Source organism: Magnolia sinica, chromosome 15 (genome assembly GCF_029962835.1).
Source record: "Magnolia sinica isolate HGM2019 chromosome 15, MsV1, whole genome shotgun sequence".
Lineage (NCBI taxonomy): Eukaryota > Viridiplantae > Streptophyta > Magnoliopsida > Magnoliales > Magnoliaceae > Magnolia > Magnolia sinica.
This window is the reverse complement of record NC_080587.1, coordinates 13009394-13023447: the sequence shown is the minus strand read 5'-3', so window position 1 is coordinate 13023447 and position 14054 is coordinate 13009394. Positions and strand designations below refer to the sequence as shown.

The 14054-nt window shown below is 40.3% G+C and overlaps 1 protein-coding gene across 2 annotated transcripts in view; it reads right to left on the bottom strand.

The window, feature by feature from the left end:
• Window positions 1-9033: 9033 nt before the first annotated feature.
• The window catches only part of LOC131227340 (protein unc-13 homolog), a 127531-nt gene continuing 122510 nt past the window's right edge, over window positions 9034-14054 (bottom strand). For both annotated transcript variants that reach the window (XM_058223123.1, XM_058223122.1), the window contains 4 exons: window positions 12528-12605; window positions 12337-12432; window positions 9851-9946; window positions 9034-9385 (listed from right to left, as the gene is read on the bottom strand). In XM_058223123.1, the coding sequence (XP_058079106.1) occupies window positions 9212-9385; window positions 9851-9946; window positions 12337-12432; window positions 12528-12605 (444 nt within the window). In that variant the 3' untranslated portion in view covers window positions 9034-9211. The remainder of the gene's footprint in view (window positions 9386-9850; window positions 9947-12336; window positions 12433-12527; window positions 12606-14054) is intronic.

Sequence of the window (14054 nt, the reverse complement as noted above, 5' to 3'; positions counted from 1 at the left end):
CACGGTCATTTCGGTGCATTTCAGTCATGCCCCCTTCACTTCATGGTCATTTACGAGCATTTCAAGGTCTAATCGCCTCACTCACGGTCAGTTCCATGCACACCACGGTCATTCCCGGCGATTCCGTGTTGATTCACAATCCTTTCGACGCATTTCACGGTCATGCCCCCTTCACTTCACGGTCATTTCCGTGCATTTCATTGTCCAATCGCCTCACTTCACGGTCATTTCCATGCATTTCACGATCTTTTCTGCCTATTCCGTGGTTGCTGTATGATCTGAATGAACAACAAGCATGGTTACAAATCGACTCACTTCATGGTCATCGAAGATTCGATATATCGTAAACCATTCGATATATATGCACATACAAATCGAAGTTTAATCGATATATCGAATCTTTGATATATCGACGAAGTATTGATATTATCGATAATTCGTTTCAAAAGAGCAGTGTGTCTCTGGACAATTGAGGAACATTTTCAATATATCGAAATTTAGTCGATATATCGTCTCCTTCGATATATCAAAATATTGTCGATATTATCGATAATTCCTTTTAAAAAAACATTTTGTCTCATGACATTTTCTGACCATTTTCGATAAATCGAAATATAGTCGATATATCAATACATGACATCGATTTCAAGGTGATGTATCGTTCCGTTGTAACAATGACTTAGTTCGATAACATTGACTAGAGTTTGATGTTATCGACAACTTAAGCCCGATGTAATCGATTAGAATTCGAAACATCGAAGCGTACTTTTATTTTTTTTATTTACAAAAATTCAGTGGATTCTGTTTTTATAATTAAGTGTCTTTCGATTGATATCGAAATTTCTTCCTTCGATTTATCGAAACTATCTTGATATAATTGGAAAATTGTTTTAAAACATCATTTCGTCTCTGAATAGTTTTGAACTAATTTCGATATATTGTCTGGCATTCGATATATCGAAATGCAGCAAATGTCGATATATCTTGTACTGTTCGATATATCGAAGGGTAATTTTTACTCTCTTTTTTTTTTTCTAAAGTTTTTTTTTTCTTCTTTAGGTTAGCTTGTTAGTACACACCCATGTCGGTACATACTCCATGTTATCCACCCTCACTACGGATTGATATGAAGACCTCAATCGTGTAAATGAACATAAGTTCTTTAGAGACTTGTGGACCTTTTTCGATATATTTAATCCTACCTTGTCGCACTCTCTCATCCATTAACATCTCATGCACCCCCATCTGTATGTAAACCGGGCTCCTTGCTAGGCAGATGGTGGCCCACCTCCTCCACCTGGAATCCTTCACCAGAACATAATGGCGACCCTTTATCTTTGAATCAATGGAGTAACATACCCTCCAGTACATTACCATTTCTTTCTGCCCTTTCACGAAAATTAAAACTCTTAATTAGTGGAATAACATACCCTCTAAATCACTACCGTCTCCTCCCCCTTCATGCAAATAGAGATTCTCAGTTGGAAGATGGTGGCCCACCTCCTCCACTTCAACTCCTCCACCAGATGATATTGAAAAATGACGATTAATGAGTTCCATCGTGCTTTTAAGATATCGAACGGTCTCTGGATTAGGCAATTAACCGTGAATTGAAGCAAATTGACCGTGAAATGCAAGGAAATGACCGTGAAGTGAAGGGAATTGACTGTGAAATACATGGAAATGATCGTGAATCAACACGGAATTATTTGGAATGACCGTGAAATGCATGGAAATGACCGTGAAGTGAAAATATTGGACCTCGAAATGCGCGAAAATGACCGTGAAGTGAAGGGGAATGACCGTGAAATGCACCGAAATGACCGTGAATCAACACGGAATAGGCGGGAATGACCGTGATATGCGCCGAAATGACCATGAAGTGAGGTGATTATGCCGCGAAATGCGTGGAAATGACCGTGAAGTGAAGGGGCATGACCGTGAAATGCGTCAAAATGACCGTGAATCAACACGGAATAGGCGGGAATGACCGTGATTTCCATGCATATCACGGTCATTCCCACCAATTCCGTGTTGATTTACGGTCATTTCGACGCATTTTAGGGTCATGCCCCTTCACTTCACGGTCATTTCGGCGCATTTCACGGTCTAATCACTACACTTCATGGTCATTTTCATGCATATCACAGTCATTCCCGCCTATTCCGTGTTGATTCACTGTCCTTTCGGCGCATTTCACAGTTATGCCCCTTCACTTCACGGTCATTTCCGCGTATTTCACAGTCTAATCGCCTCACTTCACGGTCATTTCCATGCATATTATGGTCATTCCCGCCTATTCCGTGTTGATTCACGGTCATTTCGATGCATTTCACGGTCATGCCCCTTCACTTCACGGTCATTTCCGCGCATTTCACGGTCCAATCGCTACAGTGAAATGTGTCGAAATGACCGTGAATCAACACGGAATAGGCGGGAATGACTGTGATATGCATGGAAATGATCGTGAAGTGTAGCGATTGGACCGTTAAATGCGCGGAAATAACCGTGAAGTGAAGGGGTATGACCGTTAAATGCGTCGAAATCAACACGAAATAGGCAGGAATGACCGTGATATGCATGGAAATCATGATCATTCCCGCCTATTCTGTGTTGATTCACGGTCATTTCGGCGCATTTCACGGTCATGCTCCTTCACTTCACGGTCATTTCCGCGCATTTCACGGTCTAATCGCCTCACTTCACGGTCATTTTCATGCATACCACGGTCATTCTCACATATTCCGTGTTGATTCACGGTCATTTCAGCGTATTTCATGGTCATGCCCTTTCACTTCATGGTCATTTCTGCACATTTCACGGTTCAATCGCTACACTTCACCGTGAAATGCTTCGAAATAACTGTGAATCAACATGGAATAGGTGGGAATGATCGTGAAATGCATGGAAATGACCGTGAAGTGATGCGAATTGACCGTGAAATGCGCGGAAATGACCATGAAGTGAAGGGGCATGACCGTGAAATGCGTCGAAATGACCGTGAATCAACACGGAATATGTGGGAATGACCATGATATGCATGGAAATCACAGTCATTCCTGCTTATTCCGTGTTAATTCAAGGTCATTTCGACGCATTTCACGGTCATGCCCCTTCACTTCACGGTCATTTTTATGCATTTCACGGTCCAATCGCCTCAATCCACGGTCATTTCCATGCATATCACGGTCTTTCCCTGCCTATTCCATGTTGATTCACGGTCATTTGGGCACATTTCACGGTCATGTCCCTCCACTTCATGGTCATTTCCGCACATTTCACGGTCCAATCGCTACACTTCACCGTGAAATGCGTCGAAATGACCGTGAATCAACACGGAATAGGTGGGAATGACCATGAAATGCATGGAAATGACCGTAAAGTGAAGCGAATTGACCGTGAAATGCATGGAAATGACCATGAAGTGAAGGAAATTAACCGTGAAATGCATGGAAAGGACCGTGAATCAAAACGGAATCGTCGGGATTGATCGTGAAATGCATGAAAATGACCGTGAAGTGAAGCAAATTGACCGTGAAATGCATAGAAATGATCGTGAAGGGAATTGACCGTGAAATTGTATGAAAATGATCGTGAATCAAAACGGAATCGTCGGGATTGATCGTGAAATGCATGGAAATGACCGTGAAGTGAAGCGAATTGATCGTGAAATGCATGGAAATGACCGTGAAGTGAAGGGAAATGACCGTGAAATGCATGGAAATGACCGTGAATCAAAACGGAATCGCCGAGATTGATCGTGAAATGCATGAAAATGACCCTGAAGTGAAGCGAATTGACCATAAAATGCATGAAAATGACCGTAAAGTGAAGGGAATTGGCCGTGAAATACATGAAAATGACTGTGAATCAAAACGAAATCTTCGGGATTGACCGTGAAATGCATGGAAATGACCGTGAAGTGAAGCGAATTGACCGTGAAATGCATGGAAATGACCGTGAAGTGAAGGGAATTGACCGTGAAATGCATGGAAATGACTGTGAATCAAAACGGAATCGCCGGGATTGACCGTGAAATGCATGAAAATGACCATGAAGTAAATGAAATGAATGAAATTGACCGCGAACTGATTGAAATTGATCGCAAAGTGAATGAAATGGATTTTCGACCATCAACCTGATGGAATCTTGGAAAATAATTACGTTAGTTGGCTAAAGTAGCTTCTCCTACCCCAAAATCATATAGGGTACATCAAGTAACTAATTTTGGTTTAGAAGATATTCTTGTTAAATGAATAAAGAAAGAAATGAAAAAAAGAGAGAAATTTTTTTTATATATATATATATATATATATATATATATTTATATAAATATGTATTAGAGAAAATTGTAGGTAGATAAAATTCTCCATGTAAAAAATAAAAAAAATAAAAAAATTTGCATAGACTTTTACAGACTGCAGTTATGGCTACGGCTATAATCCATAGCTATATCTTCGATAATATCGAATACATTTTGATATGTATCAAAAGTTACAGGATTTTTTACGCAAAGTCGCTGGACAGTTCTAAACCTTTTTCGATTAATCGAAAGACCTTCGATATATCTAAGTACATATCGAAAGATCTTCGATACATAGCAAAGCACAACTTGAAGAAGCATGGGCTATAGTTATGGCTACGGTTATAATTCGTAGCCATAGATTCCAGATTTTTTTTTTTCCTGTTATAATCCCCACTGCCTTTGTGGGGTCCTTTTATGAGGTATGTGTTATATCCAAACTGTTCATCTATTTGGCGAACTCGTAATAGTCTTGAGAAGAAAAATAAGGCAGATTTAGCTATCAAGTGGACCACACTGTAAAAGGCAGTGGAGGATTGAACGTCTACCGTTGAAACCCTTTTAGGGGTAACGGAAGTTTTGGATCCTTACGAAATTTGTTTTTCCTCTTCATCCAGGTCTTTGTGACCTTATGAATAGATTGGATGGAAAATAAATGTTATGGTGGGCCCTACAAAAGTTTCAACGGTGAAAATCAATTTTCTGCTGCTCTTTGTGGTGTGGTACAGTTGATCTTTGGATTTGATTTGATTTTTTTTTTTTGGATAATGCTCCGAAATGATCTCGAAATATGGATGAACGTTGTGGATATATTAGATACATAACTGTGGGGCCCATGTAACGTTGATCTCTTTTGAACCGTTCGTATAACTCGGAGTTGGAGGAACGTCAGCGCTCGACGCTCGTCTTCGAGCAGCGGCCGATCCGCTTGAAGGAAAAAGCAAGGGCATTTTCGACCTTTGGGAAGGCGTCCGTACAGCTGGGGCTTATTCTTGGAAGGTAAAATGAGGTGGGCTTCGTCTCGTAAATGGGCCATAAATGGGTCGTACAGTCGTTGTAGTTTCAAACTTCAATGGCACTTTTAAAGCAATGATAATCGAGGGAAAAGGTTTGGTAGCATGACAGAGTGTGGTGATTCATACAAAGCACCGTGAATTTGTACACTTGGCACCGAAGTAACTCAAGACAAACCGTCAAAACTTTGGGCCTTACTTCAGATGGATCATAAACCAAAATTTTATATTGATTCAATCAAATAACTAGTAGATTGATGGGCATTTATTGGACGGTCAGGATGAAAAAAGGCGATGGGTGGGATTTAGCAAACAGTCGTCCACGAAACAGTGTTTAAGATTGTTCAGCTAATCTTAATTGGGACAATGAACTATCTATATTGGGTACCACAGCCTGCGTTTCGACATCCTTCACTTCCAGAGCAACAATAACTTCCTCAAGATTGAAAAACTCTAGGACCGGCTAACCTATACTTGTGTGGTGCATGGGCTCACAAAACCATTCAATATCCTGTGGGCCGCATTTATGTAGAAAGTAGAGGACAAGTATGGTATCCACCTGATCGCATTCGGGCCTGAAATATAGGCCCGTGGGTTGGGCTCAGCTCCAATGTTGAGGCCCGATTGAAAGGTCTTTCAGTATTTATGTAGTGGGTGATGTGCATGAAAACATTCCCATGAACATAGTAAATCCATGACTTATTGGCATTCACATCACCTATCTGAACCGTCCATTAGGTCCAGTCTCCTATTCTTCTACTATTGGGAGCAAATGACAGCAATCAGATGGTTCTATACATTTGGAAATGGGCCTATCTTCTACCAAGAATCTTATACATCCATTTTGCATGTAACTAACCGGACAGTTTGGATCATCTGATCAGAATGAATTTTCCAAGGCAGACTATGCCAAAGTCGTTGGATCTAATGCATGGTCCGGATAGATGATGTGGATGTCTCTGGGTTCGAATTAAACTATGTGCATGGAAAGCCACTCGGGTGGGCCAGAGCTCACAAATCAGGCCAACCAATAACTCAGGTGGGACATGAAACAGAGAACAACCTGGGAGAACATGGACCATATAAAATGGAAACATATAGTGTATGCCCACGGTGGTGTGTATATGACATCCAAGCCGACCATAAAATGTTCCTAACCAGGACAAAGGGACGGCTCAAAATTCGAGCGCATCCAAAACACAGGTGGGCCACACCATTTCAATAAGGAGGTTAGGCCATGTTTTTATGCTGTTTCATACCAACATGAGTTTTGGGTTAGCCTGATGTTTGGGGCATCCTAGTTTTCATGGTATTTCGCACCAGATGCGAGATTTGGGCCACAATTTGGACCGTTAAATTTGAATTACTGTCTGCCACACATGCAGTTTGCACCAAATTTCTAAAATGCTTGAGGTGGGCATCGAGTCGAGTCGGACCAAGTTAGGTCCAACCCGACTCGATCTGGTTTTGAAAAATGCCTGACCCGAACTTGATCCGACTCAGTACCGAGTCCAGCATGCCTGACTCGATCCGAGTCCGGGTTTGGGCTGGGCTGATCCAAACCGAGTCGACCCAGTCAGAAATACTGAGTCGGATCGAGTTGGCACCGATTTGGATCAGGTCATCAGGCTGGATGGTGGGGATAAAATACATCAATCATGGTGGACCTTTTAGAGTTTACTCAATCTGCAACCCGCTTCCTTCTATCTCCATCCTCTTAACATTAAAAAAAAAAAAAACACGCACATGATGGGCTGCTGGTTGCTGCCTGCCGGATGAGAGAGAGAGAGAGAGAGAGAGAGAGAGAGAGAGAGAGGGTTGCGCCGATGGGTGCCGAATGGGAATAGGTTTTGTTTTTCAGATCAAGGCATGCGGCGGAGTAGGGTAGAGTGGATTGGAAATTAAGTTTTACACACACACACACACACACACACACACACACACACACACCATACCTAAGTCGAGTTGGGTTTCGGATTAGGTCTCTAACGGATCAAGTTACTGGGTAACTCAAACTTGACTTGATTTGAGTTTGGATTGGGTGGAGCCTACTCGGTTCGGACCCACTCACCCATTCGGTTCGGGTCGAGTTAGGTTCGAACAAGTCGAGTTAGTTAGATCGAGTCGGTTCGTGCCCAGCTCTACCTGTATCGTAGCAACCAGTACATTACACAAAACATATTTTAATCTCAGGGAAGTGGACCCTTTGTAATTGTAAAGGGTGGGCCCGGGAATGAAATTGGGGACCTGATCACTAAACAGGCAATGCTGCTGGGCCTGACCCATCCAATTTCCACCCACCTGGAATCTAGGGCCAGTGCACGTACTGGGTCACTCGATAATGTTGGAACAAATACGTGTTTGTGCCTTGTAGTTTGAATTAGTGGGGCCAATGGTCCGGAGCTATTCGAACCGTTGAAACCATGGGTCTCTTAATGGATGGCCCATGTATCAAAATCCCACAAATTGGGGAAGTACTAACCCAGTTGCAGATAACTAGGTGGTTACAAGACGTATGTGAGAAAGGGCTCAGTATTCCATGGGTGGGATCTTTCAATCCAGGGGATTTTCTTGATTTATGGTGACTCAACACAGCAATGGTTTGGATGGGAGTGACTTTCGAATAAATGGAGAATACTTAAAAGTAACATGCTCAGGCATCCGATGGACGGTTTGGATGGCAATGATACATCAAAATGGGCCCCACGCAGCTAGACTCATACACTTGAACGCATTTGATCATTCCCCATGTATGCTGTGTACTCGGGTTTCCAGTTTGTAAAGGTGTGGGCAATGGCTAAGCAATCTGGACCATCGATTCTGTTTAGCCCCACTGGAACGGATCATGCTCCGGAAATCTCCTTGATAGAAACAATCCAATCATTGGCCTGAAAGTATATGGTTTATCTTGTGTTTGTTTGCACCGAAGTTCATGAAAAATTGCACCGAATTAAACTGAAATATCAAAACTTTCGTGATATTTGGTGCAACCAAACGCACCCTAAAAGAAAAAAATTCAGCAGCAGTCCACATTCAACTAAAAAATGCCCACTCTCCAAGGCAAGGGTCTTCAAATCTGGAAGTTTTTCGAAGCTCAGTCCATCTATGGTGTGCTTGATGGAACGGTGGTCTAGATCAGTGAACCATGGGACTCACCTCCACAAGGTGAAAACCCAAGGATACTTGGCATGCTCTCTGTTAAAAGTCAAAAAGAAGAAAAAAAAACATAAGGTTGGCCACGCAATTGAGATCTTCTGGCCTAAAAATCAGATCGGTTCACTACTGATGCAAGAACTAGTTACAGATCTCTCTTATAACCTATGATGTGGCCTGATAAAAAGTGCCATGTACACTTGTAAAATGTGAGCCTTGTGGTGAAAAGTATGACTCTATTGGGTTAAATGATGCTTTTTTTACTTTTTATTTTGGGGTCCGCATCCGACACACTCATGTCACTTTTTCATTGGGCCACATCAAGGGTTACTGGCATTTCATGTCCTTTCACTACCCAGAAGCTGCATTGTAACAAACCAATGGACGACTCAAAAAAATTATTGTTTTTGCTGCCCTTCTGTTTTGCATATTGTTATGCACCTGAGAAGTGAAATGGCCTGATTTTTTTACCAGAAGATTTAACCAGGTTGGACCACTAAATGAAAAGCTCAGATCTTGCACATGGTAGCAATATTGGCACATGCTGGCAGGACTCTACGTGTGTGAAGATTGGCAAACCTTCTTACATCTTATTTGATAAAAAGAATAAATAAATACTGCTCATCAACAAAACTGATATTATTCACATGATGTAGCATTGTCTGAGAGTGTAATTTGTTGTTCTTTCTCTGTTTTTTATTCCCCACATCCCATTTCTATGAAGATTTGAAAGCTTATTTCTTTAAGCAGCTGATCTGGGTATCTTATACTGTTTTTTAAGGAATAGATTAGCCTCGGAATCACTTCTGTGGCATAAAATCCTCAAAAGGGTTTCAGTGTCGGCACCCAGTCTGCTTCGGCCCCCTTGCGTTCCTGACAAGCTTGCAGATTTCAAGTCATCGATCAATACACGAGTCTGCAGAAACACCAAAAACTTCCTTAGTCGGTGAATGGAAAGAGGAAACTCAGCAATGAAATAATAATAAAGACGAGTTTTTTTTTTTGGAGGGGGGGTTGAGTTTGGATGCACTATTGAATTGAATCACAATTATTAGCTTAGGGTGTGTTTGGTTGCACCAAATATCATGAAATTTCATTATATCTTGCACCAAATTAGACTGATCAATCATGAAATATATGAAATTTCATGATATTTGATGCAAACAAATGCACCCTTAATAACATAGTGGAAATAGCCAAATTCCTATTTATTTAACATTCAGACTGGAAGGTGGGCTCTGGATTGCAATTTTGTTAAGATTGATGCTGGAGTTGGAAAAAAAGGGGTAAAGGGAACTTTGTTAACATGTTTGTCACCTGTCATTTAAGATTCTTTAAAATATAAATTTAAACTGCCAATTGCACGAGTTTGACCACCAACCTCATAGCTTTGTAAAGTAATTACAGGGCGAACACGTGCTACTAAGTTTTCAACCGTCCCTCGAGGTAGCCCATCTCCACCGGATATAAAGAATTCCTGTCATACACAAAAATTAGCAGTGAAAAATATCAGGTCAGTTCCTATTCGTTTTACCTCCAAACTTAGGCAGGGTATTGTTAAGTGTCCAGACTGCATTCTTTGTTCAGACTCATTAAGGGGTGTAAACATGCTGCCCTATACCAAATGCACACTTAGCCTTCCTTATCAAATATATGGCTTGCTGATGTGAAGGATTCCTCACATATGGGGCCCATGATCTGGTGACCTGGACCATTGATCTGATATCTCCATTATGGATGAGAGGTGCCCAAAATAACAGTTATCTCTTTTGCCCTAAAGAAGACCTCCAATGACAATTCCGATTTGTTGTTGAAGTGTATGTAGCATAATTGGTTGAATAATTATCTTATAAAAATTCCTTTTAAGTTTCATAGGCACGTGGTGCTGACGCGACACACCAGAGGCACGTCTTCACTTCATTCACTTGGCTCTAATTCTATTGGAAACATCCTCATCAATCTCCTCATCCATTTTGAATAATAGAGCTTGATTTGAGGTATCTTTTGAGTTTTGACCATCGACTAAAGCTGCCCTTATCATTGTCCTTACCAGGGACTGTTTGCATTTGGGCGAAGTTGTGTCATTGACAAGTAGTTGGGACAAAAGTACAGGTCCATGGTTTGGGAACCCCCTTGTGTATGGGAACCTGTGCACTCTTGGACAATTAGTCCAAGATATATGACCATTGAATAGAGCTGCACATGAGTTGAGTTAGCTCAGTTAGCTCACTCAACTTGACTCGGAAAAGCTCGACTTGCCTCGGCTCGAAATTGTATTCAGACCGAGTTGAGCTAGCTTTTGAAGCTCGAAAAAATTTCGAGCTGAGTTAGAGCTTGCCCAAGCTCGACTCAACTCAGATCGAACCTCAACTCGAATCGACTTGGATTGAATAGGCTCGGTGACTCGGTTATTTTGAGATTGATGCTACTTGCCGAGTGTTTGATGAAATGACTCAACAAAGTGTTGTTTCAGGTGCATACATTCTCTGCGGGATCGGCTGGTGGGGAGGAAGGAATGGATACGAAATAAATCACTACAACAACAAAAAAAAACTTTACATTATAAGACTGCCTTCATATCTTGATTTTGATGTTGTTCGCCGAGTGTTTGATGAAATACTTGTAAAGAGTTGTTACTGTTTTGCATTCTGTAAGAAATTGAAGATGCATTCTATGTGTTTGAGAAAATGTCGCACATGCTCAAACTGGCCCGAGCTGCTAACCGAACCGAGCTGAGTTCGAGCTGTGGTTAGCTATTGGCCAAGCCAAGTCGAGCTGTACCAAGCTCGACTCGGTTCGACTCGTGTACAGCTCTACCATTGAAGCATGGATTGATTACTTTTAAAGAGGTGGAACTCCTTGTCAATGATGATTTATGATATCGGTGTACATGAGGAACACTCTTATCCATACACATGCATTACATGTTCCAATGTACACGTGTGATTGTCTAAGTTTAAGCACCTCAAATGTGCACATGTGCTACCGTCAATCTTGAGCACCTAAAAAAGTTGCACATGTGTCAATATAACACCGTCCATATTAAGTTCCCCATATGTGCCACCATTCATCCATCCTCCCTATTTCAGGGGGTTTGACAAACAAGGAACATAACAACTAGTCTTTACAACATGTTCACAAATGACTAGTCCTGACAACATGTCATGGGTAGCTTGTCGCGATACAACTAGGCCTAAATCCAAACAGCCCTTACATTCCAAAAACTCCGTCTTGGTTGTGCTAATTTTTAAGCATTTATATCTGACAGCCCTGCCTCCAACATAGATTTGTCACACTACTGCTGCAAATAGATGAACCCCCGCCATCACCAACATAGGGAAGAGTTTAACTGTGACTGTATGATCACTAGCATGCAAAACAAAATTGCCAGTATAAATGTAGTAAGAAAATATATGATGTTTAAGCAAACATTTGATCGGACCGATGAATCATACATGTGAGCCCACCTTTCAATAATCCTAATCATTTGTTTGGTTTGCTTCATGGTGAATGGGAAATACCACAGAAGTTTTTACCATCAGATGATCCTAACTACCAAAGTGGGGCACTCATTAAATGGAGACATCATCCATTTTCATCAAAAGGATTGAATCATCTACTAGGGGAAGTACTAAGGCACGCCCTATCCTATGAAGGAACCCACCAAATCAATGGCCTATATTACCAAAGGGTGCTCTCTATCTATGTCGTTGATGGATCCAACAAAAAAAATGTCATTTCTTTTAATCTAGCATTATATAATACCTCAAATCCAACAACCCTTGCATAGAGAGAGCCAAATTCTTCAAAACAAATTACACACTCCATCATTGCAAACATATTTGATTGTTTAAGGCATGGACATACCTTTAAGATTTCTAGATCCTCTTCCAATAGTTTAGCATCGTTTGGAAAGAAGACACGTGATGGTCCCCCATCTAATAGCACCCGAAGAAATCCATCCTGGTAAGGCGACACTGACTTGCGTAAAATGCAATTCTAAAACTTAAGGAGAGTTTAAAGGAAAATAAAAAAGAAAAATCAGTAAAGCGCCAGACCAATGATGCCTGAAGGAGTCCTGTAACGATGCGATCTCTCAGTGGCTCAACAATGACATCACAAAGTTGATTTAATACCTGCAGTGAACACCAATAACCACCATTGCATAGATATTGAGTAAAACTGTGCCCAAGACACCATCAATGGTAAAAACAGTAATTACAGTAAGAAACAAGACATGCATCTGACAGATGCAACTCAAAGTTGACTTATATTGCAAAACCTGGTGAATCATGACTGCTCGAGTTCAGTGGTGTAGTTCTTTGTGGTCTCTTTCCCAGGTTAAGCATTTCATTTAACCTGCTGAATCATTTCCTTTATTTCGGAACTTTGGTTCTTTCTTTCCAGTAATATATCTTCTCTTAATTTGCTTTTTTTAAAAACTTTACATCGCAAAATTTCTTTTGTAGAAAGGCTTGAACAAGAGATTTAAGTAACCATGAGAATATATGGAACATTGGTCTTGAAAAATTCAAATATTGGATCGACAACCCACTAGAATTTGAACTGTCAATTTCTGCTTTTCTAAATGCCTCAGTATTTATTTTGCATACTGTGATTCTCTAGGGTATACATAACTTATTACTCGTACCTAAGAAAATGTGCCGGTTGCAGTATGTAATTTTTAACAAATAATGTACATTACATGTTTGGAAAATTAAAAAATCCTAAAATTTTCCATTCTTTGCAAAATTTCCCTAAATTTTAGTAAATTTATAGAATCTAGAGAATTGAAGATGCCAATGCCTTGTGTTTCCGGCCATGCCTCTATTAACCTTTTAAAACACTTGCAACAGTCTTTGACTTTCGGAAGAGCTATGTCACACATTAGCATACCTTCTAAAAATTAGTGTTTTCAGTATCTTGCGATATCACTGATATATCCCATGATGCAATATACTGCGGCATTGTGCATTATATCCACGCTTCCCCTTTATAAATTGTTAATGTATTGTGCTATATATTGATATCGAGTGCGATATCAAAAGGGATAAAAGGAAACCAACACCGTTTTGTCCAGAAAATCCTCAAAAAATTTAAAAAATTATTATTATTATTGTTATTTTGCAAAAGAAACTTCTCCATAGTACATTGCAAGGAGATTTTGACTAGTCCACTATAGTTCGTTGGAAGAAAATTTTCAAAATTTCTCCGAAATCACAATCGAAAGCTTCTTGGGGCTGGATTATAAAAGGTGCGTATTTTTTTGGCTTTGATTCATTTTTTTGTTTTTTCGTTTTTATATGTTGTAAATAGTGTCTAATGGTAAGAAATCCAAAATTCTTCATGTTTTGCATGAAAAATTATGGATTTGGAGCTTCAATTTCGAGATTTGGGGGAGATGGTCCAAGTTGCAGAAATTTGGGGGAAAATCTAAATTTCCTCAAACTTTCCCAAATAGATTGCAATCTTAGTGTCCAAACATGAAATCAAACATGTGTATAACCTGATCTACACATTCTTGGCAATTTAGTGTTTTTTTTTTGGAATAAAATGAAGTTTGAATTAAAAATAATTAAAAATTG